Genomic DNA, 26,870 nt, shown 5'->3' on the forward strand with positions numbered 1-26,870 from the left:
TAAAGAGTTCTCTAAAAGGGGAATTATTGATATTGCAGATATATATACATTTACAATAATGATATTTATTTTATTCCACTACGATGAGGGTAGCGAAGCACACTGGGTTTAGCTAGTTTTATATAAAATTTATAGAAAAATTAATTATTTACATAAAATGCCAAGTTGATTACTTTGTTACAAACCTTTTAAAAAACCAAATATATCATATTTGTGTGCTACATAAAAGTTGCAGACTATATTGAATTTAAGAAGTTCAATTAAAAATACGTTTCTTTCAATTTCGCACTATAACGATGGTAAAAGAAAATTTTTAAAATTAAACAAAATTGAAGGTAATTTATTTATCTCCAAAAAAAGTTCGAATAAGTAAAGAATAGTCTAGTAGTTAAGCATACATAATACAAGTTTAATGTATGTAATGAACTTCCGTTTCCTGTACAATATTTTTAGCATTGTGTACAGAGAATTGTTAAAGCAACCCTGCAGATCGTACCATTAAAGAACTAGTAACTAGAATAGTTAAAAGCTTTAAAAACTTAACTTTTATTAGCAATTTATCCTTTTTCTTCTTTGCTAGCAACTTAGCTACTTAAAGTTATTAAAAATAGCTTTTGACTATAAAATTTAAAAAGTAATTTTTTAAATCAGTATAAAGACATCTATTATGTGACATTAAGAACTACAGGACTTTTTGTTTTGTGCATGTCAAAAAATATATGAATATTATTAAAAAAATCAAGTAAATTGAATACATTTTTAAAAAGCTTTTCTTAAGTTTGTTACAAGTTTTATGAAGAAAAAGTTTTTCTCCACAGTTATAGCTTTTTTTTTATTATTTTCTTTCATCTGATATTCGGTTAGTGTAAGTATCAGTATGAGAATGTGTGCATTATACTTAATTAGTATTAACGTTTTTAAAGTAATTTGGTGCATTAAGAAATTATTGTGTAATATAAAACTACATTTAGCTAAAAAGGGTTTCAATTACTTTTATGTCTTATATAAAGCTTAAAGTAAACTAATGAATATATGTTTAAGTAAATTAAAAGAAAACTTTTTTTATATTCACTATACAAATAAAACGCCCTTAAAACTTTCTCTAAGAAAATTAAAGACCCTAATAATATTGTTGACTGTTAAATGTGGTTTTAAAATAGAAGTCTATGAAGGGAGTCTTACACTGCCTTAAAACAATTGAGGCCATGTATACATAAAATACAATTTAAATAAACCACAACAAATAATGTGACTTTTAGCAATTCAAGAGGCTTAATATGACCATAAAATGGTCTTAAATCAAAGTAAGAAAGTAATACTTCAAAATATGAAAGTAAACATTAAAATAATTATATAAGAAAATGTATTTGTCTACCTACTGCTGCTTACAATTATAAAGACATATGTAAATATAAAATCGAAACACACATGTGTAGGGATGCATGTTTTCCATTAAGCTATTTTATGACCAAAAGAAAGGATATTTAACAAAGACTTAAGTTCTTTTAAGATTTATACCAGCAGAAATTTTTGTTTGCTTTAAGTGGTAATGTAATAAGTTTCTTTTTCAAACATTACTCTTTCAATCTTTTATATCCTTCAAAGCAAGAGGATATGCTCACATATGTTTTTATAGTTTGAGTTTTTATGTTTTTTATGACATTTTTATTGTACATTTTCCAATTTTCTTTATTATTTTAGATTATTTTGATTATTCTTAACAATTCCTTTTTTATTTTATAACAATTGTCGTTAAAAATGCAAAAAGAAGAAAATTAAAAAAAATTAAAATTGAACGTGTGTTATAGAAAATTTAATAGAAATTTTAATTGATTACTATTTAATAAATGTCAGATTGAGAAATTTTTATGATATACAAACCTTTTCCACTTTTGAAAAGTGTATTATTTACATATGAATAGTTAAAATTTCCACTAATAAATCAATCATACCAAAAAGTATGCTTTTGATATTTATATGTTTTTTAAAAGTTTATTATAGCATAAGCAATTATTTTAAAAGCTTTTTTGTAGCTTTATTTATTTATGTTTAAACAATTTCTAATTTTAACAAAATAAAATTTTAAAAATGTGAATTGATACTTGGGATTACGATTTCCCCACTTTTGGCTTGTTTATCACCATTTCATGGTTTCAAAAAAGAGAAATTTTATTAAAAATTTTCTATAAAAAAATGGAAAATTTATCAAAAATTGTCTATAGAAAGAAATTTTATCAAAAATTTTCTACTGAAATCTTTAAAAGAATAAGATTACCAGTAAAAAATTACTACTCATGGTGATAAACCTTTATAAATTTATATTTTTATAGTATTTTCACAAGTTTTTTTGTATTAGTTTCAACTCAATTTTATTATAAATTTTTGCAATACACAAATTGCACATGAATGATTTAAAATTATTTAGACGTCATATTTTTCACTTACACAAATACAATAACATTTTGTAACTCCATATAAATATTTTTAATGACTTACAAGTCATCAGAAAAATCCTTTAACAACAGCAGTTACTTGGTGTTTGCATTTCAGCTGTAACATTAAAACTATTAAAACTATTAAAACCAATCATTTTATAGTCATTTTTTATGATTCGGTTTACAAAAGTCTGCCAAAAAACTAATTACCTTAGAAGCTTAGATTTATATTTACATAAAAGAGTATTTTAAGTTACATCGAATGAATTTGTAAACTATTAAAATATTTTTATGACTCGTTCTAAAAGGGATAGGATTACTTTACTTAATGGCGAAAAGGAATTACAAATGGACTATGTTTTAATATAAGTGATGAGTTTTACAAAGAATTTATGTAAATCTACATACTCACACTTTAAAGGAATAACAAGGAATTTTGTTACAATTTAATTAAAGCTGTTATCATACTTTTGTGTATGTTTTTACAATCCCTTATTAATTCTTTCAATAATATCCAAAGTTCGTTTAACAAAGTTGTGTTTTATAAATTTAAAACAAAAGAAATCATATTTCCAATCATAAGTTGCAATTTTCACTGCAAACAAATAAGTAAATTCATGTGTGAATTTAACAATGATACCGCAAAAACCATATACACAACAAGCTACAACTAAAAATGTTGCCAACTATTCTAAAAGATACAATTTATAATAATACATTGTTGCCATAACATGCTAATGTTATGATAAACTTTATTACCAGAAACAGGAAACGGATATTCAAAGAGCAGAGTTTAAAAATAATGTAGAAAATAGTTACAATAATGAAAGTTTATTATTTTTTGTTTTTCTAAAAATAAAAGCCACATTGTAGAAAATTTTAAATTAATTTTAAAACACGTTTCTAGACTTATATGAAAAAGGTAATACTTTTTTCAACAATATATAGATAAAGTTGTAAATTCTTTATTTATATATTATTTTATTTATAAAATTTGACACATCTTGCTTGTATATGAATGTATGTGCGATATATATGCATAAATTTTACATCCTTAAAAGTTGTAAAATATTATCTTTGTCTCTGCACTCTTAAATGCAACTGTAAGAAACGAAGAACATGCCCTGGAAAAAATCTTAATGAAAAATCTTAAGTAAATATTAGAAATCATGAAAATGAATACAATGAAAAATCATAAAAGTGCATTACTAACTTTACTATATAGACAATAAAATATAAATGACACAAACTAGATATGGAGAAAAAAACAGAAATACATATTTTTGAAATATTTACAAGGTATTAGTTTTAACAATATGTATAAGGTGCTCACACATACAACAAAAACAACACACTATTCACTTACCTGAATGAACAGGAGAAACTAGAACCGAACTAGAACTGAACTAGAACTGAACGAGAACTGAACTAGAACTGAACTAGAACTGAACTACAACTGAACTAAAACATTCGTTGAAAAAGCCCCAAAAGAGTCGTGCTTAGCTCAACACCTTCTCGGAACATCTTCCGTGTCAATATTGACACACAATTTTCTTTCAAATAATAAAAATTGTTGATTCCTTTTTTCTTATTTATATATATCACTTTCAGTAAAACAATAAAATTTGTGGAATTTCTTAACTAAAACACAAAAATTTTTATTATTGGCAAAACATCCCCAAAATGTTGCCCATAAACCAAATCGCTTTATGTTAAAAACAAAAATGGGCAAAAAAATGTGTGTGACAGCTGACAATGATACAAAATCATTGGTATTTCATTAATTGTATTTTGTTGTCATACATTTTCATTTATTTTTTCTCTTTCTCTGTAGAAATGTAATTTTATGACCAAATGAATGGCTACCGGAACTAAATGTTCAATCAGAGAATATTCATAAAAATGAAATTGAAATTGTATTAGTTTATGTCTACTGCTAACTAATACATATGAGTAGGTATTTGTTTTTATGTTTTATATATTTTTGCTGAATAAATTTAATTAACTAGTATTTGTTAATTAATTAAATATATTTTTTGCCAACGTTTTTATTATTTATTTTAGTTTTTTTTTTTTAACTCTTTTAAATAAAATATTTATTTAAATACAATTCTAAGTTCTGTTGCATATAAATTTTAGTTTAAAATTTTATTACTATATAAATTCATTTTTATGTGATTTTAAATCTCTTTTTAATATTTTATTAAAAACCATAAATATTTAATATTTAATAAAAAATTAAAAGTTATTTTTAGTAAATTTCTACCCCCGAAGTTAAAATTTTTGCCAAAAATCATTTTCACACATTTCCAATATCAAAAATAGTAACTAAACCATTTCCTATAAAAAAATATGTATTATTTAAAGAAATTTATGGTTTTAAAGTTTAACAGAAAACTTTAGAATATAAACCTAAAAAAAAAAATTTTAAAAGTTAATGAAATCTTTGTAATTTTAGAAATTTGTAAATCCTATAGAAATGGTGTTGTATTAGGTTTTAAAACGAGAGAAAGTGGGTGTGTGAGAATATATTAAAATTTATGAGTTTGCAAAACTACACATCTGTGTTACTGATGAATAATTTTGATTTCCAAATGCAATTTATGGGTGTTAGTTTTTATTTTCTTTCTGTTATTCTTCTATTTTTTTATTTCGAGTAAAACAGTTGCCAATATTTTATAGTTTTCTCTACATGTTTTGTTTTTATGGCCAAATTGTGACTCGGTTTTGTTGTGCAGTCGGAAAGAAAAAAGTCATAAAATATATTTTTAGTTTTAAATATTGCAAAAATATATATTTGCATTCATTTTTATGTTTAACTTATAAGCTGGAAGTATGAGTAATACTGCATGATGTGATAACAACAGTAGTTTGTCAATAAATATGATGTGCAACTACTCACTCAGCAGAAATGATTGTGCAACTTTAGATTGAAATGGTTAAAATCCATCCTAGACCTAATCTAAAACTGAACTGGAACTGAACTAGAACTGATAGAACAAAACTAGATCTATACTATTAATGATATAGCCATGGATAGTTTAAAAGTTTACTGTTACAGTTTTTTGTAAAGACATTTTAAAAGAAATGTAATTTAATTCAGATTTTTCTAACATCCAGCAGCTGCTATCCCCTACCTTGCCTTTCAACGTGAACACAAAAAATTCTTAAATTGTTTTCTTTATATTTATTTCCACCATATGAGAGTGACAAACGTTGTGTGTTTATTTTGTACTTAGTTGCATTAAGTTAATAATTTCAATAATGTTTATGCATAAAAATTTAACATTTAACAAAAAACTGTTGTTACAACAGTAAAAATTTTTGCAGCAGGCATTATTACGAAATGGTAACGTGTGGCAGGAATATTATCGCATACTTTGTATAGCTGTGTGTGGAGGTATATATTGTAGGAATGCAATGCTTAAGTTAACACGGATACATTTTAATACTTTACATTAAAATTTTAATTTAAAGTTATGTTTCAGCAACTCACACACGAACACATTTGTAATGAATAAATGAGTGAGTGAGGGACACCCTGCAGTTCAGGGTGGCTGTTGCTGAACAAGTGATGTTCGCCAGTTGGTATCATTTCGATAACAAGCAAAGGAGAGGCGAATTAGAAAACAAGTTATCAAGTGGAGAGAAACTTTACTTACTTGATTACTTGTGGATACTTTCTCCTTACTTGGTTAGTATATCCAAGTAGCGTTTAATATATTATTTGTTTTCTTGAACTTGAAATAGTTAGAAAAATACCTTCTAAAGAGATTCATGGATACCTTGCAAAACTATTGGGATGAATGATGGAGGTGCAAGGAGTGTGTGGTGTGTGGATGTGTTAAACACAAACAGTAAAACCAAAAATATTTATATATAAAAGAGGAGGGAAAATTGTTATAAATACACAAGTGAATATGTAACAATTTTGCATAGTAATGCAGCAATATTATATGCAACAGACACACACATGTTGCAACATTTATATACACAATACAAACAGAATTAAAATATATGTGAATATATTGAGTTGTGTAAAATCTTTACTGTTTTAAAAACACACTAGAGTATTAAGGAGTGAGATCGAAAAATTCTTAACACACGTTTTTCATTACATTTTTCAACCAAAGTATTATTTGATTTTTTTTTTATCAAGTTAACTTTGAAAAACATGTCAGTTATTATGTGTAATGTCAATTATATTAATTTTTTTGTTAATCTGATTAAAATGAGTGACCAGAAAAAAGTGCGTACTGAAATTATTAAATATTTTCAACTAAACCCAACTTGGTCTTACAAAAAGTTGGCCAAGCATACAAAGGTCTGCCGTCAAACTGTTTCCAATGTTATTAAACAGTACCGGGAGAACTTGTCAGTTGATAGAAAACCTGGTTCAGGTAGAAGGAATGTCCACATGATGTTTCTAAAGCCAAAAAATAGAACGCATTTTCAAAAGAGCTCGCAACACATCCGGTAGGAAAGCAGCTCGGTTAGCTCAGTGCTCGGACTATTTGGTACGAAAAGTTAAAGCTAATGCAGGTTTAAAAACATACAAGGCTCAAAAAGTTCCTGACAGGAACGCTGCTAAAAATTTAGAGGCCAAAACAGAGCACGGAAATTGAAGTCAAGTTTTATAAAAAATATTCTTGCGGCATAATGGATGACGAAACGTATGTTCTGGCAGATTTTTCGCAACTTCCAGGTCAAAAGTTTTATGTTGCTGATGCTCGAGGGAATGTTGAAGAAAAGTTTAGGACCCAAAAGCAGACAAAATTTCCCAGAAAGTTTTTGGTATGGCAAGCAATATGCAGTTGCGGCAAAAGAAGCCAATCATTTGTTACAATGGGCTCTATAAATACCGAAATTTACATCAAGGAATGTTTACAAAAAAGGCTGCCTCCATTCATAAGACTTCATAATGTGTCCACTTATTTTTGGCCTGACTTGGCATCCTGTCACTATGGTAAACAAGCCCTTGAGTGGTACAAGAACAATAATGTGGTATTTGTACCAAGAGAGGCAAATCCTCCAAACTGCCCGGAGCTAAGGCCAGTGGAGAGATATTGGGCTCTTGTTAAAAGAGAATTGAAGAGTACAAAAAAGGTGTCCAAAAGTGTGGTAGATTTTAAACGGAGATGGATTACATGTTCGAGCAAAGTGACAGAAAGCACTATAAAAACGTTAATGGAAGGGTTTCCGAAAAGGGTTCAAAATTTCATCACTAGTGATTAAAATCAAAAAAATATTTTTTTTTGTAAATTGTAATAATAATTTGAATCAAAAAAAAAAAAAATAAAGCTGTAAGTTTAGTGGTTTCTTTTTTATAAACATATATGTATGTTAAGAATTTTTCGATCTCACTCCTTAAGAACAGTGGGTATCAAATAACTAGCACTATAAAATCAAACTTAAATATTGTCCTATTATAACATTGAATTTTGCTTTATTTATAAGCTTTACTGTTTGCTATATAACCATTTCCCTTTTTGTCATTCATGCTTAAACGTGTATTTATGTTTGTGGTTAAAACTTGAGGTTTTCCAGGGATAAATATAAATATATAGAGTTGACAAAAAGTTTTTGGTTAAACCAAACAAAAAAAATCAGTAACAACTTTTGAAAATTTTCATTTACAAACAATAGTGTTTGATATGAAAAGCACAAAAAATAAAATAGGGGGAAAACAAATATAATAGTTTTTGTTGCATATATTAAGGGGCCAGTGCATTAAATGCAAATGTTGCAGTTCGTTTAAAATGACTATAGTAAAATTTTATAGATTTTTTTAGGTTCACATAAATGAAAGCAAATATAACTGTAAATGTGCAGTGTAAATGTATGTGTGTTAATGTTATTAAAGTAATTATTTTTTGAGCTTAATTTAAATTTATGTAAATTACAAAAATATATAAATTTATTTATTTAATAAAGTGACAACATGTTTTTATATGTTTGTTTGATAAAACGTGTTCGTTTGTTTGTTGTTCTTTTTTGCCTCTGTTGGTCATAATATTGTAATACTTTATAAACATGTCGCTGTAAAATGTAACTAATTAAAATTGTTTTTTTTTATTTTTTGCCACACTTACTATTTGTAGGTTTTGTTATTATTAATAATTATCATAATTTTCATTACTTTTTTTTATTCACTAACTCATTATCAATAATATGTATTTATTTCAATTGGTTTTTTGTCTTAATTCTTCTTTCAATGTTTGCTTTTAGAATTATTTTTGCAGGGTTATTAATAATTTCAATATTGATTTTATATTAATTTAAATTAAATATTTTTAATTCGTTATAAAAAAATAAATTGTTGTTAATTAAATAATTTTATTTAATTTACATGTAATTGTTAAAGAAAATAAAAAAAACTTTTTTTAAGAAAATTATGGGAGTATGATTGATATGTTTAATATAAAGTTAGGAGACGTAATTTATACGCCTTAGGATACTAATATCGAAAAATGATAAGGATGCGTATGAGTGATGGGTTTTAAATATGTATTAAGTATACGTTAGTTATTTGAGTAAAGTATTATTGATAATTTTTCTTTTTAAATTTTGAAAAAATGTTGTTGGTCATATACGACTTAATGATACATTATATTTTAACTTGGACATTTTATGGCAACAAACCAACGTTGAATGATTAATCAATATAGTAGTATTGTGAAACCGGGTTCCTTTTATAAAAAAAACTGTTTTCTCTGAAAAAATACTTTTCAAAAAATTGGTTTTAAATAATTTTTGTAAAAATTCCAATATGTTATCTTAAATTAAATTTATTCGCATGATTTGTTTTTACCATCTATTTTAGTTTTGTTTTCAAAACTTTATATTCTTTTTCTCTTAAGATATTTGTTACGCCACTTAAACTTTAACAAACATAAAAAATTACAACCCTTTTAAATATAATTTGAATTTTAACTATAAAATGTAAAGATTTCCAAAAAATGAACAAATAAAGCTAAAGTTACAAACATTTAAGCAGCAATTTGATTTTTTCGGATAAACATAAATTTTAAATTTTTATTGAAAAGTATTTAAATTTATAGAAAAAATTACATATTACAAGTACATGATAACACTATTACAAGTCACTTACGATAACAGTCACATTAATATCATTAGCTATTTATTTACACTCATATGCTAAACGAGTTGTAACAGGGTTAGACAGAATTTTTATGGCCTTTTGACTGTTACTATCACTATAACTCGAGTCTTTTAGTATTCTGTTGTCTTTATCGAAAATAGACAATAAAATTCTTTTTTTTTTGCTTGCAAAAAAATTTTATTGCTTTTGTAAATTTTATGAAAATGTTTTCAAAAACACTTATTCATGATTGTTGTTGCTATTGTTTTGTAGTTTGTGTGTCTAATGCTTGTATGCCAAGTTATAATAAAAGGGGTTTTATAGCCAGAATTGATAACAAACATTCTAAACACAATTTTTATGTTCAAAACGTGAGTCAGTTACTTTATTTGCATACGTAGATATAAAAACAAAAATAAAAATTCAATAAATTTTAAATCAAAACAAAAGTGGAAATTTTTTTGAGAAATATAAAAAATGTGTAGAAATTCTAAAAGTGCTCAGCTTAATAGTTGCTGTATATTAAATGAAATAATAAAAAACTGTTTTAATGAACATTAGATATAGATTTAATGTTAAGTGATTGAATATTAAAATATAGCTATTATTAGGATATCGCAGGATATTATGAAATTCTAAAAAATATTTTTTTTATAGAAATAACTATTTGCTGTTAGTGTGAACTTAAAATTACGCTCTATATCGAAAAAATTTAAAAAATCTGTCCCACATATGTGAAACATTTAATATCAAGTATTATAAATATTTACACAAACTAATTGAAAAAAGTCGTGTTTCCTTATCAAATATTATTTGGTGATTCAAAAATTTTATGGGTTCGATATAACATGAATATGATTTAACGATTAAAAGGACCAATTTAAACTATTTATTAAATTCTTTGAATATTGTCTGCATTATTTTAATTTCTCCTGGGATATTTTCTCACATTTACAATGCAAATTAATTTTAGTACTATTTTATTTTCTTACTTTTTTCTCTCTGCCTTGTAAATTATAAATCTTTTAAAACAATATGTTTGTCTTTTTTGACTTTTTAACTCTAAGATTTTCTTAAAATCCTTCAAAAAAAAAAATTGTTTTACAAATTGTCTTTAGCAAATCCCCCCAAAAAAAACTAACAATAAATCGTTTGCCACTAACATATGATAACAAGATAAAAAGGATGTAGGACAAGAAGCAGCAGCAAACGTTAAACATAAAGTGAAGCAGTCAAGCAACACATGCATTAGAAAAATAAGCTTAAAAAGTGATATAGTATATTTTTTCTAACACTCTTGTTAGTAAATTTATTTATTTTTTTAACAGTGTTTCAGAAAAGAAAAATTTTTGACAAAAATTACATCATTAATAAAATTATTATGTCAAACATCACTTAAATAGTTTTTTGTTAAAACTAAGAAATCGTTTTCAATGGATTACAAGTAAAAAGCCATTTAAAAGTTAAAATTTTATGATTTTTATGTTTCCAACCCATAGTGTTGCTTTTAAAATATTATATACTAAATAATGTTTTTGAAAAAAAAAAACGACGACTAAACAAAAAACTACACCAGAAAAATGTAATGTTTATTGTAACGACAAAGTCCTTGACATTATAAAACATGTGTTTATTTTCTGTTAAACTTATTCCTTCATTCTAACCATTGAAACATCCTGCTGTCTGTTTGCCTCCCGTTAAGCACTTTCTATGTGTTCGTAATGTAAGCTCAAAGGATGAACGTTTGCAATTTTTAACAAAATTTATAGTCTGATAAAAAAAAAACAAGAATTCAACAAATAAATCAGTGAGTTAAAAAACTTAAGGGATATAAAGTATAATAAATGTTGACTTTTTGTGCTACACTTAACAATGACTGCAATTGTAAATGAAGATGTAATTATTTTAATTAATAATTGTTTAAAATTTATGGTGATTTTTTTTGCTTGCAATATTTACAACATAATTGCAATTAACTGTTGTATTTGTTTTATTAATAATTGCAGTATTTTATGAAATTAAATATATTTTTTAACAGTTTAAATTAATTTTTAATAAACTAATGGAATGATGTATTTTATATGCAAATATTAAAATATTGTGTACTAATTTCCATGATTACAATGCAGTAACTAAATTTACATTTACAATTTTCATTTATTTTTCAACAAAAATTTTAAATTGAATCTGCTATTTAAACAAGCTGACATTTAAACTATTATGAAATGTATACAAACACGTCTGTCGTTTTGTTTTCATAAATACTGATATAAAGAAAGTGTCAAATGTAATAAATGTAAATTGGCAGGTAATTTACTTGACCCACACATTTATAGCTACAGAAACTTTCTTACTTATAAGACAATATGGATAAGGAAATGAAAATCTATAAGTAACATTTAAAAGTTTGCCAAGACAATTTCCTAGAATTTTAAAAGTAGTTGAGTGTGTGTAGAGATACACATGTGTATTTTAATACGATTGACACTTTTGTTAAATGTCTTATAAGATGCCTTAAGGATATTTAAAGATTACTTTCAACCAATATCCCCCATACATGTTTACATATGTATGTCAAGAAGTGGTGTGAAAGAATAAGAAAGTAAATGAGAATGTGTTTTTGCGCTCTAAAGGTAATTATAAATTTATGTGATAATGTTTGTATTTTATAGAGAAATATAATTACATATTTGCATATGGGTTTTATTTTCACTTGGAAAAACTCACACACACTCACATACACTAAAGGGCCGAAAAAACAACAACTACAATATCTAAAGAATAAGTAAGAAAATGATATACCCATCTTTTGGTTGTTAAATTTTGTAATTATCGTTGTTGTCAATTAAACCTATTTACATAATGTGTTCATGTCCATGTCATTGTCTATACATATACATACATATCGTGTTACCCAACAAACATTTGTATGCATTATATTATTAAAACTCTCGTCAAAGTCTTCCTTTTTATATTCTTCCAAATTTATTTCTAAACCTCCTTTGTTTGCTGGGCTTTCAAATACGTGTGTGTATTTGTCCGTTTTTAATAACACATCCGTTGTATTGTAAATATTACATTAAAATAAACCTGTGTTTGTATACCTATTACATGACATGTATTTGCAATTGTTTTTGTTCTTGTTTTAATGTAAATAATATAAAATTTTCATTTTCTTCTACGTCTTTCTCATTATTATCATCATCATTATGAAAACTGATTTCAAACAAATTATTATGATTATTATTTACTAAGAAATATAAGTGTATGTCTTGCGTTTTCTCATTTATTTATTCTTAGATTGTTAATTATTGCAACGGCCAAACACACAAATATTTATCCTTATTAGGAGGATTCAAATTTATATTCGCTAAAAGTTCGATAAAAATATATATTATTTTTGTTTATAAATTAAAAGCAGTTTCTGACCTAAATATTTCCAATTAATACGGAATCTCCCTAATTTATCTATTTACTCATGCAACTGTAACATTAAATGGCACTTACACACATTATTACTGAAAGTGACAAGTTAGTGTATGTGTCCTTTTACACTTACACGTTTACTTACATATGTATGAATGATTGTTTTCTTGTGTATTTTACCCGAAGGTATAAATTTTAGCCAATACATATTTATAAATTTATATATAACTGTATTTAAGTTGATTTTGACTTAAATTTGTGGTTTGGTGCCTAATTAAAATTGATTGTCTTTAAAAGAAAATTTTGTAGGGAAAAATATTTAAGTTTAAAGTTGAATTGTAAGGCTAATAAAATCCAGACTAATAGAATTCAAATCTGTATTAAATTTAAATTTGATTTTATATTAATAACTATTAATTGAAAATTACATATTGAGTAAAAATGGTCAATAGTAGGTGTGGTTAATTTCATATGATATACCTACTTAAGTACGTATGTACCTTTTATAACAGCTAAAATTCTCAATGTGTGACAAATATTTTATTAAGTATTAAAATCTTTTTTCAATCCTATTTAATTTTTAACCAAGAAAATGGGCTGTATTTGTTCGTATACGTTCGAGAGGACATAATAACGTTTGACAGCTTGTATATTTGTGGCAAAACACATTTAATTGTCATTTTAACCAAAGAAATGATTCATTTTAAAGATTTTTTACTACTCCTCATTAAAGGTTTCTTGTTACAATTTCCAAAGAGCTATTCATAAATTTGTATCCATTTAATTATAGTTTAATGTTTGGTAGGAGTAAGAAAATGTTTTGTATATAAATGAATAAAATTTTACAAAAGTTACAATAAATAGATAGTTAAATATCACAACAGTTCTAAAGGTAAATTACCACCAATTATAGAATTATTTATTGGAATAAGTGGTATATAAGTGACTACACTTTAGACTACTTAGGAACACTAAAGTGATAGTTGACCCCAAGATTTTAATTGATTTCGGTTGCACTACAAAAAATGCAAAGTCAAACAAAAGTATATAAATTGTAGACACCTCTAAGAAGAAAGGTAAACTTTTCCACTAACAAAACTACGGGGTAGTGCAGACAATTACAACCTATAAAAAGCAAATTTGTGTGTTATTGTTTTGTTCTGCTGTCATTGTTGTTGATTTGTTGTGATGACCATTATTATGTTTTCATAATAATGTTGACAACAACACATCATCAACAACAGTAATAATTGTCAACAACAGAACAATAAGCAACAGTTTTCTGTTATTTTTAATGTTTTTAATGTGTTTGAATGGATATTCGAGTGTAATGGTTAATTAATAGATTTAATATAAAATTTTATTATTATGTCTTTAAAGTAACCTATTTGTCTTATAATTATAGTTATAGTAGAGTTGGTTATGGAATACCCGTAAAACCGGTTTTAGTTATAGAAAGAGAAAAAATATATATTTTTTTTAATTTAATATATTTTTTTTATTATATTTGTCTGAACACATTTTTAACACGAAAACTTTTGTTTTATTTTAGGAACTCTGGCTATAAACGGGTTTAATGGTAAGTACTTAAATTTTTGAACTTCATAAGAATTTGAAATAATCATAAATTTTGTCAATTGTTTTTTACCATTTTCGAACCAAAATCTTGAAAAACAAAATTATTGCTTTGTCATAATTACTTTTCAAATGTAATTAAACTTTTGTTCGAAGTTTCACCTTAATCAAGTTAAAGAATATTAATTTTCGTATCTATAATTAAAATTTAATATCAAGTTGCAAGAATTTCTTTTGCTTAAATAATATTACAAATTAAGTTCAAGTAAATTTAATAAATTAGTTACCTCTGCATTAAGTATTAACGAGTGTGGAAACCCAGCAAACATTTCAATGATTATAAATTAAAGCATTTCAAATGTTAACATTAGATTTATAAACATTATCACATTTTAAACTAAACCTCTTAGTGTTTGCGTGGTTTTATGTTTAAATGTTTGTTAACTGTTTTATTTGTTGGTATTGGTATTCAGGTCCAATGGTTGGTTACAACATGCTTGGCTGGCTGCATTTCAGGTTCAGGTTTGAACACTTGGTTACATTTCGATATTCGACAGACCAACATGCACACACCAGTTGACCTTCACTTTGAATTGAATACAAGAGCTTTTTGAATTAAAATTTTTATTTTTCAATTTCAAATTTAGACAGGTACAATTAAAAATTTAAAATAAAATAAAAAAACAATTGCTGCTGGCAGTCAACATAAATTTAAAATTAAAAAATTCACTTAACCATGTGAAGAGTTGTAGAATTTTTGACTTAACTATTATGTATATGGCAGTTAATTTGTGTCATAACACATTTAATTCGTAAGTGAAATGAGGAAGATTTATTATTAAAACTTGAAAATTTATCTGTTGTTTTTTAAGTTAAATTTTCATCAAGTTTTTTTATCAACTTCATAAACATTTTGGCGGCCATTTATTGAAGAAAACTGCACGATTTTTAGTTTTGCTTTTAACATTTGTGCTCGATTTTGGTCACGTTTTAATCCGAAGTAGTTGTTAAAAATAATTTATTTCTGTTATCTGCGTTGGTCAGCTGAAAGTACATAAATTCAAAAAAAAAATTACATTCGTTTATACTGCTTCAAATGTATATTTTTATTCTATATAGTTCTAAACTAATTTGCGTTTATATGGTGCAGTTAAATAATTGATTTTTGAGATTATTTTACATTTAACTATTTAATATATTCCGAATGTTGAATGTGATCAGTTCAAATAAACCGTTATCTAGCCCGACTCAATTTTCTGTTTGTATTATTATTTCTTTTGAATATTTGATATGAATTTTATTGTAACCGAATAACTTTCACGGGCCTTTTTCTATTAGTTAGAGAAGTTGTCGAGATGGTCAAGCTACATTTATCTGTCAGTCCGTCTGGTGTTTGAATTGATCAAAATCTTCAATAATTTTTTCAGACGTACTTTCAAGAGGTTTTGCATTAATAATTAGAATACAGGGACTACTCTAAAGAATTGTACTACGCTGACCAAATTCGTTCCATCAGATCAGATATATCATAGTCTAAAGTTTAAAACAAAAACATTTGTTCAAACCTGGCGTCAGATTCGAATTCAGAGAAAGCTATAGTTTGGCATTTGGGTAAAAAATAGTTGGGCTGTTTAATTGATGTGTCTGAAAAAAAAACTTGATTGTTAATGAAAAGTTGGGTTTCGAGCAAAAATTGATTTTAAGTAAAAAAGTTGATATTTTAGTAAAAAAAACTGTTTAAATTAAATATTCTAAACTGTCGTATTAAGGTAAAAATCATTGTCGATCTGGTTTTAATAAAAATCAGATTTAAATCGTTTTATTGGTATTTTTAAACAAAATGTGCGATTTTTATTTTTAAAATACCTTTTTTATTAAAAACTATCTTTTAATAAAAACATAGAAAGCGGTATCGAGTAACAATTGATAGAACATGTTTTTAATAAAAAATCAGATTTTAGTCGTTTTATTGGTGTTTGAAAACCGGCTTTATTTTTAAAAAATATTTTTTTATTAAAAACTATTTTCTTTTAATAAAAACAAAGAAACCGGTTCCGAGTAACAATTTTGTATATTTTAGTCTATTTGTGGGGACTCTAAAAACCGGAAAAAATTACAGAATTTACAGATAGTTTGACAAACTTAAACAAACACTTTAAAAGCACTCGTGTGAAAAATAATTTTAAAACATACAAAATTAAATTGTTCATCACAGATTTGAAAGTGTATAACCAACCACTTTGCTTAAACATTCACATTATATTTTTTTATACAAAAAATACTCGTTAAACCCCCAAACAGCAGCAACATTTAGACGAATTTAGAAATAGAACCTAAGTTTATTAAAGCGTATAAATATCTCATGCTCTATGACTTGCTATTTTTTCAAGTTTGAGGGGTACTCCTCCGGCAACCAGATCTATTTCAACTGTTATTTTTATTTTGACGAAATAAATTTATTCATTTGCATAATAAAAACGATCTTACAAAACACTTTATGTTTTAAACTAAAATGTTAAAGTATTCACATGTTAGTTTTTTAATGTTTTCATTAGATTTTAGAGTTTCTGGAAAGAACATTCATTATACTTCTAACAATGTTTTCCTAACACCAACATATGTTTTGTTGGGCCCAAGATCTTGAATGTTTTATATAGCAGAGAGAATGTGTGTGTTTTTAGCAAAGAAAAAATTGCTCGCTACCTGTTAAAAACCAGCTGTTTTACTCTCTGTTTACCTGTTATTAAAATTAAATAACAAAATAAATGTTCAAGTAACAAACATTTTATAAACGAGTATTCATGCTCTGGCTGTTTGGTAGTACTACGCTAGTACATTATACAATTCAGCATTTGTATTTTTCAAATGGGATTGAATTGCTTGACTGAAACTGGCTGACAGAGCTAAGCTTAGTTGAAAAACAAACGAGCCATAGAGTGGACGGGCTGACGGACAGACACGCCAATTAAAGCCTAATAAAACAGATATAAAACGTAAAGGAACGGTTTGGAAAATAATACAAATGAAATAACAACAAGTTATTGAAAAATCAAATTAAGCACTGAAAAAATATATATATATATAATTAAAACTTACTGAAAGTTAATAACATTAAGCTTGAAATTGGCAATATTTGTTTGATGAAAGAATAAAAATAACCGCATTAATATTTGGCCAGGCTGAGTTAATAACAAATGCACAACGCGTATTAATGCCAAGTTTGTTATACAAATATTTTAAGAAAGTCTATAAACCAGCTTTATACAAAATAATAACAATAACCATAAACATTATTTGCGAAAGTATTTTGGAGAGAAAAAAAATTAAAACAAATTGTTTAAATAAATTTGTTTTCACTCTAAACAAGTGTATAAAAAGTGTGGTGTTTTATTTTTTTGGAGGATATAAGAATTTTTAAATTAAAACATGGATGTAGCTTGGCGTTTTCGTATAATGATCTTTACCGCTTTGGCCTTGATGATATTTGGTGATTTTTTCGGTTATGGAGGCATAATGCGTGGTGTTAAATCTGATCCCAATCAGCAAACTGCGGGGGCTGGCAAATTTCAACAGAAAAATGCCGAAATTGAAATCAGTGAAGGTAAGTGTGTTTTATTTTGTTTCCTAAAGTTTTTTATTAATTAATTTAAGTCATTTAAGCCATTTAAAGTTATAAATAACCATAAAACTATAAAATATAAACATTTTTAAAACATCTTCAATGAGCAAAACAATACTCGAGTTATAAACATTTTTCTTGTTTTTACAAAACACCTAAAATGTTTATATTATTGTTTAAAAATAAAACTTAAAAATCAGCGCATTAATTTACATATAAATTCGTTTAAGAAATGAAGTAATATTTAATTTATTCCATTAAAAAAAAAAACAATATAAAAAAATAACACAAGATACAAGAAAAGAGGTCACCTCATTTATTTCTATGAAAAGAAGATGACAAAACTCAATTGCATTGCAAGTTTAAAAAGTTAAAATTCATATTTCAATGAAATGAATGAATTTCAACAAGTTTTGTTGTTATGTTTGCAACCTTTATTATCTAATACCACGTTTTGACCACAACATTCAAACAAAACAAAAAAAAAATAAAAATATTATTGCCTCCAGTTAAAACAGCAAAACTTAATCATTTTTAATATGTTGTAATAATATAATTTACTTGTTTATGGCTGTTTTTTGTGTTTTGTTTTTTGTATTTCCTATGCGGCAAGTTATACAACATTCACATCCATCCACAAAGTGTTTGTGGTACAAGTATCAGATTACCACATACTTGTATTTCTAGCAACCACTTTTATTTAATCACACTAAAAATGAGTAAGAAATTAAAAAAAACTTGTAAAATTTTCTTTAAGATGTATAAATATTTTGTTTAAAAAATGCAGATTTTTTTACTTTTATTAACAATTTCTTTAAAGCACGATTTGTTTGGCAAGTTAAGGTTGTTTTCTCAACATTGCTGGCAATGTTTGCTACATATTATTACAACTATTAATACTGCTACTACATTTTTGATTGCTTTTACAGCTGCTGCTGTGTTTTAAAGGTTCATTGAAGGTGAAAGCGAAAAATTATCTCCGTTTGTTCATGAAATGAAATTTTATTTATGTTTTATTTATTATTTATATGCCAATGATGTGTAAAATAAGAGAAACGTGATGTCAATGACGGAAAACTTAAACAAACAGAAAAATTTTATATTTGTATTTAACAATTATATGTCTTTTACAGCCAAAGGCTAAATAATGTTGTTAATTTGAAAAAACAATAACAGTGGTGCGGATTGTAATTTCAATTTCGTGTAAAATTTTATTGTTATGGAAAACAAAGTGGTTACATTGTATTGAAAAGTTTAGGAAATTTCTTGCAAAACTACATTTAAAAAAGAAAATCTTTTGTATTCTTCATTTGTCTTCATTTTGCTATTTCTTATACTAGATTACTACAATGATTTCTGTTTGACTTTTGCAAATCTAAAATTATATCATTGAAATGGCAACTTTCCTCTATATAAAAGACTCGCACAAGATCTATAATCAGATCAAACCATTTGTTCAAGTTTGTCAACTCATAGGATTTTGTGGTTCTAGGAGTTTCATTACTCAGTTTTATGTACTCCAGATCGACTATATCTATTTGTCAAATATTAGCTTATTCGATCTGAGGAAGCTTTTCGTCAACTCATCGAGGTCCTGTCCACAGTTTCATTATTAGAACCGAGGAGTCTTGTTGGCAACCCATAGGGATTCGACGTCCTATCTACAGTTCCATAATTTTAAGTAGGCGTATGTAATTCTCTTGTCCATTTGAAATTCGAACTTTTTACAAATATATTTTCAAATTTAAAACAATTTAAAACAAAACAATTACCTTGGATTTTAGAAACCTTTGTTGTTGTATCTTTAGTATTTTATGAATGACAACTTAATCAATTAATCTTAATTTGTAATAATGCCGGAATGTTTGTTAAAATATTTCAATAATCGAAGTAATCATTTAGTTATTTGCTTATAATAACTACCTTTAGTGCATCCTAAATACCTTTAAAGGGCAAGCTATTGTATTATTGGAAAATTTTTTAAATACTTTTTGAAATTCCATAAAATAACAAAAAAAATTTATAAATACTGCTCTAAATGGAATTTACAAATTTGAAATTCAAATTTCCTTAAAAAAAACACAAATTTATACCCTGTAATTTGTACCTGAACGAAAAGTGACACATTTAAATTATGATGGCAGGTAGTTCTTTATATTTAGTAAGAAATGGAATAATAATTTATTTCTAAGTAAAAATAGATTTATTTATTTAGTAAAATGTGTTAAATTTCTAGATTTTTAGATTTTTAATTTATAGGAATTTTTTAAATTATAAGAAATGTTTAATTACTTTCAAGAATTATTTTCCTTTCAAAGTAATAATATATTATTTAATATTTTTTCAAATTGTTCCAAAAACTGTTACTGGTTTATTCTTCAAAAAAATTCCATTATAATTATAACCCGATTATAATAAAGCGTCAACAAATTTTGTACTTAATTATAAAACGTTAAAAAAACATGATCATGTACGTATTTAAACAAATTATGAGTTGAATGAACTAAATTACACCTTCTAAAAATGTCTATAACTTAAAATCCGGCTTTATTGATTCATCTGTTAAAAAAAAAACGTTACAATTTCAAAGAGACAGACAGTAATTGCTCAGTTAACTTAAACTTAGTTCAGTTGTTGCTTTTTTAAACCAGTAATTATACGTTTTAAATTAATGGCTTTAAACATTTGACTAAGCTTTTTGTTCATACAAATAATTTAAAATTTTTAATATAGAAAACAATTAGAACAATATTATTTCAATAAGTATTTGTTTGCTTAAATTAATAAATGTCTTACTATATAGTTACTATTTCTACAATTCAGTCTGCTATCATTTATTTAGTGAGAATTCCAAAGTTCAATAAAAACCCAAGATTTGATTGGATTTATGTTCATTTAATTATACATATCTCCCGGAAATATTGTTAAAGACAATAATTCTTGTTTTCGGCCAAAAATTTCATATCGTCATCTCTATTTGTTTGTTTTCAAATCTTTATAGCTTTCGACAACAGGCTGCAGACATGTCTAGAATTTATGCGGAAGTATTGTTTAGAAAAAAAATATAACAAATTAATTTTATTTAAAAGGAGTGACTGGCTATTTTCTAATACATAATAGTTTAAGCAAGAGTTAGAAGTTTAACCAAAACCTCCTAGCTTAACATAAATTAAAAACATTTACTCACTAACCGGTAAATAAATTCTAAATCACAAAAACAAATCGAAAAACATAAATAAATAACAATTCTAAATTCCCTTATAAATAATTCATTACTTTTACTTTTTTCTTTGATATGTTAAATATAAAAATAATTTTACATAAATTATAGACTTTTAAAAACCAAGAGTAGTTTTTCTTTTAAATTTGAAATTTTAGTTATTGCTGTTGTTAAATTATTTAAATTATAAAGACCTAAACCACAGATGAGCAAAAAAAATATAAATAAATAATAATTGGCAACATAAATTTTTTATTTTATTTTTCTCAATATCAGCAAGGTTAAAAGTTTAATGAACCTAATGTTTTTTTTTTAAATTTTATTTCGAAATAATAAAATACAAAATAAATTTTAAAATAAAAACCGAAACACAATTGTAAAACAAAGAAATATTTAAAGTAAAATAAATAATTCTTATGAAAACAAAAATATTCATAATGGGCATCTATTAAATTCATACCTACGTCAACACTATACGCACGTGTAACTAGTGGAATTTGATATTTAAAGTTGGTACACGAGATTATTAAATTGTTTTCAGTTTTTTTGTTAAAAATTTATAAAAAGTAATTAAAACGTGAAGAAATTGGTGTTTAAAACGTGTTTAACATTGGCGGCTGACAACACCAGTATTTTTAAAAATTATTTTATTCATTATTTAATTAAATTTATTAACTCTTTAAAATCTCAACAGTCATATTCAAATTTAAATTTAATCAATGTCAATTTCAAATATGAAATTTTTAAATTTCTTGTTCTCAAATCATTCTTCAGCCTAAAAAATGTTTTAGAAATTTTGTTAAATATGTTTTTAAAATCCGTTCTAAATTTCATAAATACTCCTTCTAATTCTCAAATAAGCCACACCAGTCTTATAGACGCCTTTTTTCGTTCAAACAATTTCGAGCACATACTTTTGTAATATGTTCTGTATGTCATTAAATCAATGTATTTTTGTTTGCTATTACAATTGTATAATTTAAAACTTTTTACAATAATTAACTAAAAAAATTTACACCCTTCAGCGTAGTGTTTAGTTTGTCAGCTGGTTTGTCATGAGAACCGTAAAATATGTATATGTCTAGGCTTCTCGTTACTTTCTAGAATATAATCCATAATATAAAAAGATCTTTTATACTGACGAAAGTCCGATTATGACTTGAATTATAATTAAGCCCTGACAGGGCATAGTTTATATTATAATCCAGACTATATCTCAAATTTTAATTATATCTATAGTAGAGAGTTTTCACTATAGAATATAGCTCATTATATACAAAGTTTAAACTAGCTCAAACTATAGTCAGGTATATAGTATATACTAGAGTTCATACAGATTATAGTTCAGACTGTAGTCCACACTATAGTTCCAATTATAGTCCAGATAATAGTAATCTGATTTTTAATCCCTACTGTAGTTTAGACCATAGTTCAGACCATAGTTTATACTACAGCCCATTAATAGTTTAGAATATAGTTTATACTACAGTATAGTTTGGTTTTATTTCAGACTATATTTCAGAATACAGTCCAGACTATAGTTTTCACTATAGTCCATACTGTAATCCTAACTTGTTTATACAGTCTATAGTCCACACTATTTCACTATTCAGGCTATAGTTTTACTACGGTCATTACTATAGTTTAGATTATAATTCCAACTGTAGTTCATACTTTAGTTCAGACCATACTATAGCTTAAACTTAAACTGTAACCTAGTAAGAATTCGTTCCACGATATATGTTATAGTTGCAATTATTATTCAAAATACTGTTCAGTGTATATTGCGGAATATATTTGTAGTCAATAGTATAGCTCTTCGTACAGTTCATACTGACTATTATCATGAATTCTAATGCGTTATAGGGTTTACAAAATGCGATTAATTACATTTAACACTTTTACGTAATCCATTCACATTTGCTTTATTATGCGAATATTGCACTTTAAACTTCTCGTAGCTGTCAACAGAAATTTATTTTTTTAATATTTAAATAATGAAAAGAAATTTGAGTAATATGTCATAATTGTTTACTATAAACAAAAAAAGTAATTACTAAAGCTTTATTTTTTAAATTTATAGTTTTTTTAATTATTTTTTTAAATATACTTTTTATGATTTAAGTGGAGGTACTTAAAAAAAAAACAATTTTTTTAAAAATTCATTGACAAATGACTTTTTAGAAAAAAAAAACGTTTACAGACATTAATACATTGGCATATAGATATATAAATACATCTGTTTATTTAGCAAAAAACAGTTTTTTTATTATTTAAGTTATTATTAATTTAACATTTTACTTAAGGTTAAGAACCACTGTTATAGGCACTTTTTTACTAAATGAACAGCTTAAATAAAATGTTTTAATTTATTTTTTAAGTGATTCAAGTAATTTGTGTGACTTGCCCAATAAATGTATTAAAATTTAACACTTTGGTGAGCTTTTATATTATTTGTTCTTTTAAATCTAAATACGCCAATATAAAAGTTAAAAAGTAACGCTTGAACATTTTTTGCAAAAAAAATATTTTCGGGTATTATTTTACGAAATTTAAAAATTAAAAAAAAAAATAATTAAGTTAAATAATAAAACCGCAAATAATAATTAAATTTCCAATTAAAAATACTCAAGAAATAATTTTCCATTAAAAATTATATGTAAATTCTTTAAAGTTGTTAATTTTTTTATTTAAAATACTTGTTTTTAAATATTTAATTTTTGTTTTCTTTCTTTAAAATTAAAAAAAAAAAAAAAAGTAATAATAAAACTAGATATCATTTTTGTAAGAATCCATTTATAAATTTCGTATATTTATGCAAATAACCTTGGTTTTTTTATACTACTCCCTAATTTATTTTTTTGTTTATTTTTTTGTTGTTTATTTAATTATTAATTATTTATTAGCAAAACTCTAACATTTTGCTAATTATTCATACAGATTCCTACAAATTATATTTAATTATTTTTAACCAAAACCTGCATGTATGAAAATGATGTTTTTCAGATGCTGATTTAACTGAATTTTCAACAGCTGCTCTGCAACAGAAACGTATCAAATCTCAGCTTACAGATGCCATTAAAGACTCCTGTCTGCCTAAAATGTTGTGTGAAATGGCCTCAAAACCGGAGTATATGTTAACGGAAAAAGAAAAGGATCTTATGAATCTAATAAGGTAGTTATGGAGTTAATTTTGCTATATATAAACAAATTAATCTTGTGGCGCCTTTTCAAATTAAATGCAAATTTTTGTTTATTTTTTTGGTAAATTTCTCACATTCTGTCTGCTTAAGTATGACGCATTTTTTACTTTTAACTCATGAATATTCAAAATTTCTTAATAATCTAAAATTATTGTATTAAGTTTAGAAAGATTATTATTTATTTGTGATTTGTTAAAAACAATTTTATTTTGTTTTTATTGGACTTAAACTAGTTTCTTTTGTTTGTTTAATGTTTATGCAAAAATGCAGACAAAATGTACTAGCAAACAAACAAATAAATTATATTTGTTTTGATGATGATGATAATCACGTTTTTGACAGATAAAAGTAATAAGAAAATGTCTTAAATTTAATTTTATAGATGTCAAAGTAATTAATTTAAGAAGTGATTTGGTAAATACAAGTTTATTTTCAAAAATTTCCAATAATAATAGCAATATTTGTGATATAATATACCAAACTGGTTACTAAGCGATAATAAAGTATCAAAGCAGGCAGGAATGATCGTAAAGCCGCCACCAAAAAATTCGATTTATAAACTAACTACTCTTATGTCCCGTTCATACGTTGTAATTATTTGTCATTCACACTCTATCTGTTTTTTCATTCAATCACAATTACAAACTTAATTAATTAATTCGACATACAAAATTTCTATTCAATTTTCAATTTTTTAATTAGGAATTTATTATAAATCAGCAGTTTGTTTTGATTTGTTGGAGAGAATCAAAAACGAATTACGAGTGTGTCGTGGAAACAGGATAATTGGCTATTGTAACTCTTCGTGTGAACTTGGCATTAGTTCACAATGAACCCAAATAAATCAAACTGACTTGATATTGCTACAAATATCAGTCCAAAAAAATTACTTTGAAAACTTTAGCCTTAACATCTATCTATTCAATATCATCGGGAAATTCATTTTCAATAGAAACTACATTCTTAACGGTTCATTTTTTATAAAAATTTAAATTTTATTAGTTTTTTTTTAAATGTTCTTAAATATTTAATGCATAATAATTATATTTTTATTATTTTGCAAAATATTCACAATTACATTTTGTATTTGTTGAAGTTGTTGTTGCTTTTGTTTCCATTTCACTGATTTTCTAATACAAAATGATTACAGTAATTTAAAATTTTTATATTCATAACCTCGCACTTGACTTGAAGGCAATTTGGTTAGAACAAACGAATAGTCATTTCATTTTTTTTTATAATTATACTAGAAAACTTTATAGAAAATAACAACACTTTTAGAATAATAAACATGAATTTCCAAGTACTTTTATTTTAAAATAAGAAAAATACACTTAGAGAAATTTACTAACAAAAAATGTCGATAAAAAGGAAATTTACATAAACTGCAAGATATAAAAATTTAAAAGTATGGAAGTTAATAGGGACCTTTTTAACATAGAATCAAAAAATTTTTTTTGCTGACTTTTCTCAGTGTATAAAATAATTACTTGTTAAAATTGTTTAGTATTTTTTTATTATATTTTATACAAACATTTTTCAAAAACTAGTTTATATTAAAGCACAACAATACAGATTTTGTTTCTAAGCAAATAAAGGAAATTTAATTCATATTTGATTTGGTTTGAAAACCAAGGCCACTATTAAACTGTTTAAATATTTGTCTACAATTGCCATCTGTCTCTCTGTTTATTTAATTGTTTATTTACATTGTTTTTTGCTTTTGTGTTTTTTTTTTTTTTGCAGATCTTCGTCCATGTCTTTGGCTATGAATGGTGCTCCCAGCAAATGGCATTTTGCCGCTCACATGGGAGAACTATTACGTTATACCGGCGATGAATTAAGTGGACCAATGGGTTGTGCCAATTTATGGCCAAATTGTCCTATTAGTTCTAAGAAATTAATGAAATTGTCCTACAAAGTGAAACTTTAAAAATTGTGTTTAACAAAACTTAAAATGTGATTTTATAGAAAACTATTAAAAAATTCTTTAAATTATTGCCAAGATCTTGAAAATTTAAATGTTAAAATAATTTTATTTTAAATTAAAACTTAATTTTTAAAGTTTCCTATATTTAATAATTTATGTCTAATTTTTATTACTATTTTAGTATTTTTTTTTTTAATTTGGCTTTTGTATTTATTATTTTTTTTTAATCTTTTGTAAATATTTTTAAGTTTTATGTCTAGTGTAGCATACGTTTTTAAAACAATTATTTTTTTGTTTTAAATGTTTTAAGACTTATTTTAAAAAGTAATTTTTGTATGTTTAAAAATAATGCTTAAGTTG

General features: G+C 25.2%; 2 protein-coding genes across 2 annotated transcripts in view; both read left to right on the plus strand.

Moving 5' to 3' along the window:
* The window catches only part of LOC111687477 (zinc finger protein 2), a 164,286-nt gene that overhangs the window by 129,943 nt on the left and 7,473 nt on the right, over positions 1–26,870 (plus strand). The window contains exon 13 of the transcript XR_006940922.1: positions 14,516–14,542. The gene's annotated coding sequence lies outside the window, so the exon portion shown is untranslated. The remainder of the gene's footprint in view (positions 1–14,515; positions 14,543–26,870) is intronic.
* On the plus strand, positions 17,426–26,559 carry LOC111687527. Its single transcript, XM_023449969.2, has 3 exons — positions 17,426–18,139; positions 24,384–24,552; positions 26,327–26,559. The coding sequence occupies exons 1-3, from the start codon at positions 17,965–17,967 to the stop codon at positions 26,511–26,513; spliced, it is 531 nt and encodes a 176-aa protein (XP_023305737.1). The 5' UTR covers positions 17,426–17,964; the 3' UTR covers positions 26,514–26,559.

The sequence above is a fragment of the Lucilia cuprina genome, chromosome 5 (assembly GCF_022045245.1).
Source record: "Lucilia cuprina isolate Lc7/37 chromosome 5, ASM2204524v1, whole genome shotgun sequence".
In the NCBI taxonomy this organism is placed as follows: domain Eukaryota; kingdom Metazoa; phylum Arthropoda; class Insecta; order Diptera; family Calliphoridae; genus Lucilia; species Lucilia cuprina.